This window comes from Plasmodium reichenowi, chromosome 11 (genome assembly GCF_001601855.1).
Source record: "Plasmodium reichenowi strain SY57 chromosome 11, whole genome shotgun sequence".
NCBI lineage: Eukaryota > Apicomplexa > Aconoidasida > Haemosporida > Plasmodiidae > Plasmodium > Plasmodium reichenowi.
Window position 1 is genome coordinate 262,423 of NC_033656.1, and position 4,013 is coordinate 266,435.

The 4,013-nt window shown below is 16.6% G+C and overlaps 2 protein-coding genes across 2 annotated transcripts in view; both read left to right on the forward strand.

Annotated features, from left to right (window-relative positions):
• Window positions 1-1,418: 1,418 nt before the first annotated feature.
• Window positions 1,419-2,426, forward strand: PRSY57_1106900 (casein kinase 2, alpha subunit; the record flags this gene model as incomplete). The annotated part of the gene is made up of 1 exon (XM_012908040.1): window positions 1,419-2,426. The coding sequence occupies one exon, from the start codon at window positions 1,419-1,421 to the stop codon at window positions 2,424-2,426; it is 1,008 nt and encodes a 335-aa protein (XP_012763494.1).
• A 1,184-nt stretch (window positions 2,427-3,610) lies between these two features.
• PRSY57_1107000 (succinyl-CoA synthetase alpha subunit, putative) overlaps window positions 3,611-4,013 on the forward strand; it is a gene marked incomplete at both ends in the record, with an annotated part of 1,479 nt that continues 1,076 nt past the window's right edge. Inside the window, 2 exons of the mRNA XM_012908041.2 lie at window positions 3,611-3,652; window positions 3,889-3,969. Coding sequence (XP_012763495.2) covers window positions 3,611-3,652; window positions 3,889-3,969 — 123 coding nt within the window. Of the gene's footprint in view, window positions 3,653-3,888 lie in introns of the transcript that reaches the window.

Sequence of the window (4,013 nt, forward strand, 5' to 3'; positions counted from 1 at the left end):
AAAGATATATATATATATATATATATAATATAATAAGCTAAAGAAATATTTTTTATTCTCTTTATAAAAAGAATTCTTTTTTTTTTTTTTTTTTTTTTTTTTTTGTTTATTATTAATAATAATTTATTTTATGGGGTGATACTAAAAAAAAATATAATGTAGGTATAATTATATATATATTTATAATATATATATATTTATATATTTATTTATTTATATAATATGTATGTATTAAAATAAATATCTATAAGAATATTTAATATTAAGAACATTTTTTATTTTATTTTATTTTTGATGCGCATATAAGTAGGAACTACCCATAAAATTATAAAAATAAATATTAATATTATATATAAATATAAAAATATATATAATTATTATTATTTATATATGATCTCAAAATATGTTCAAAACTAATATTTTTTTAAATTATATGTACATAATTTTATAATTTGTTTTTTTTTTAGTTTAAAATAAAAATTTGTCATACCACATTTTTCCAATCAAAATAAAAAATAATATATAATATATTTATATGCATATGCCTTGTAAACCTTAAAAAAAATATAATATATATTATATATATACATATATAAATATAATATATATATATATAATAATATATTTGAAAAAATATATATTATTTTCTTAAACATAAAAAAAAAAAAAAAAAAAAGAAACAGTTTTAATTATATATTTATGAAAATTATAATATACTTAAAAAATATATATATGTATATATATATATATATATATATATATATATATTATTTATTTTATTGTATTAATAATATATATTAAAAATAAAAAATAAAGTCAAAATGCCAATTAAAATAAAAAATATAAATGAATTATTTATTCATTTTATATAATTATAAAAAAAATATATGATAACAAAAATATAAATCAAGATCCTTATATATATAAATATTTAATAACTTCAAAAAAAAGAAAATTAACATATATATATTATATATATATATAACATTTGCAACAACCAAATATTCATGTTAATTAAAATCAAAGAATATTTATATATATATATATATAAATTTTTTCATAACAGTATAAATTAAAAAAAAAAAAAAAATTTTGGTTTGTATATATTAAGAAATATATAAATTGTGTATATGTGTGAGGAGAAAAATATATAAGTCAATATTTAACCCATATATATATATATATATATATATATATATATATATATATATGTATAGGATATATATATTTATTTGAACCCTCATTCTTATTATATTTATATATATTATTAAACCCATTTGACTTTCTTTGAATTTTTTTTATTTTTATTTTTACTTTTATTTTTACTTTTACTTTTATTTTTACTTTTATTTTTATTTTATTTTATTTTATTTTTATTATTCTTTTTCTTTTTTCGTTTTTAAAAAGAGACAGAAATAATGTCGGTTAGCTCCATTAATAAAAAAATTTATATACCAAAATTTTATGCTGATGTCAATATTCATAAGCCTAAAGAATACTATGATTATGATAATTTAGAATTACAATGGAATAAACCTAATCGCTATGAGATTATGAAAAAGATTGGGAGGGGAAAATACAGTGAGGTGTTTAATGGATATGATACGGAATGTAATAGACCATGTGCTATTAAAGTATTAAAGCCTGTTAAAAAAAAGAAAATAAAAAGAGAAATAAAAATTTTACAAAATTTGAATGGTGGTCCCAATATAATAAAACTATTAGATATAGTTAAAGATCCTGTTACGAAAACACCATCTTTAATATTTGAATATATTAACAATATAGATTTTAAAACATTATATCCTAAATTTACAGATAAAGACATTCGTTATTATATCTATCAAATTTTAAAAGCATTGGATTATTGTCATAGCCAAGGTATTATGCATAGAGATGTTAAACCACATAATATTATGATTGATCATGAAAATAGACAAATTAGATTAATTGATTGGGGTCTAGCTGAATTTTATCATCCTGGTCAAGAATATAATGTTCGTGTAGCAAGTAGATATTATAAAGGTCCAGAACTTCTTATCGATTTACAACTTTATGATTACTCATTAGATATATGGAGCCTAGGTTGTATGCTTGCTGGTATGATCTTTAAAAAGGAACCTTTCTTTTGTGGTCATGATAATTATGATCAATTAGTTAAAATTGCAAAAGTTCTAGGAACAGAAGATCTACATGCTTACCTAAAAAAATATAACATTAAACTTAAACCACATTATCTTAATATCTTAGGAGAATATGAAAGAAAACCATGGTCCCATTTTTTAACGCAATCAAATATTGATATAGCTAAAGATGAAGTAATTGATCTAATCGACAAAATGTTGATTTATGATCACGCAAAAAGAATCGCACCAAAGGAAGCCATGGAGCATCCTTATTTTAGAGAAGTCCGTGAGGAATCATAATAATAATAAAAAAAAATGCACACACACACATATATATATATATATATATATATATATATGTACATAATATATGTCCTGTGTATATATATTATTATTATTATTATATATGTTTATATATATATATATATTATTTTTTTTTTTTTTTTTTTCGCTATTTTTGCTTATCCTTGATATATCAGACATTTATTTTATATATAAAAATATATCCATATGTTATATATATATCCATTATACCATTTTAACTATTTTAATATTGTTAAGATACATTTTTTAATATTGTCATTAACATTATAAAGAATAAATGCTCTTAATTTTGGTTATACCAATAAATAAAAATATTTGGTTAAAAAAAAATATAAAAATTATTTGAATTGTTAATAATATATATATATTTATATATACATATGTGTATGATTTATACACGAATATAATTATCATATTACTTTAATCATTTAAACAATATGCACTAATTGTAGATATGGTGTTTTTCCAAATAAACCATGTCTTCTTTTTCTGTTTCATAATATTATTATATATATATTATTGTATTTTTACAATAAGAATAATTAAATCAACATTTCTTTAATTAAATATGAAAAAAAAAAAAAAAATTTACATAAAATTTTTTTCCAAAAATTTCAGTTGGAATACAAATAAATGTGTTTATTTATTAGTATTATTATTATTATTTTTATTTATTATTTTTTTTTTTTTTTTTCAAATATCCTCTCTATAATATTATTTCAGTTTGTTATAAATTATAATATTGTAACACGTTAATTTTCCCTTATAGAGAAAAAATGTGCTCAACACAAAATTATTTTTCATATTTAAAATAAAATATAATATATATGTTTTCTTATTAATTCTTTTTTAATAATATATTTATATATATATATATATATATATAATATATTAATTAATTTATTTTATATATATATAATATATGCATACATATATGTAATATTATTCATATAAATATATATCCAATTAAACAGTTTTATTTTTTTATTTAATAAAACAAAATATGATTCATAAAATGTCCTTTTCTTAAATCCAAAACAAACATATTATGTGATTCATTAAAAATTCAAATTATTGTTTATTTTAATTTTTTTCTTTATATTTTTTTTTTAACTTTTATTCAGTATGCTATTTATTTAAATAATTTCACGTCATACTAAATGAAATTTTCTAATATGAAAAAGTTATCTTTTCCCTTGAAGGTATAACAATAAAAAAAAAAAAATGAAATTAACAAAAAAAATACATTAATATATAAAATAATACCTTAAATATGTAAATATATAAACACTTATAATGATATGATACATTAGAAAATTTTCTTATTAAAATATATAAATATATATGTAGACACCATTCATATATTTTTCCCTTATATAAATATATAAACACAAAAATACATATATATATATTTATTTCTTCAAAAAAATATTTTTAGGAAAGATATTTCTCAGCAACGAGTAAAGTGTTCATAGATAAAAATACAACAGTAATATGCCAAGGGATTACTGGAAAACAGGTAAGACAAATATAAATATATATATATATTAAGTATATATGTTT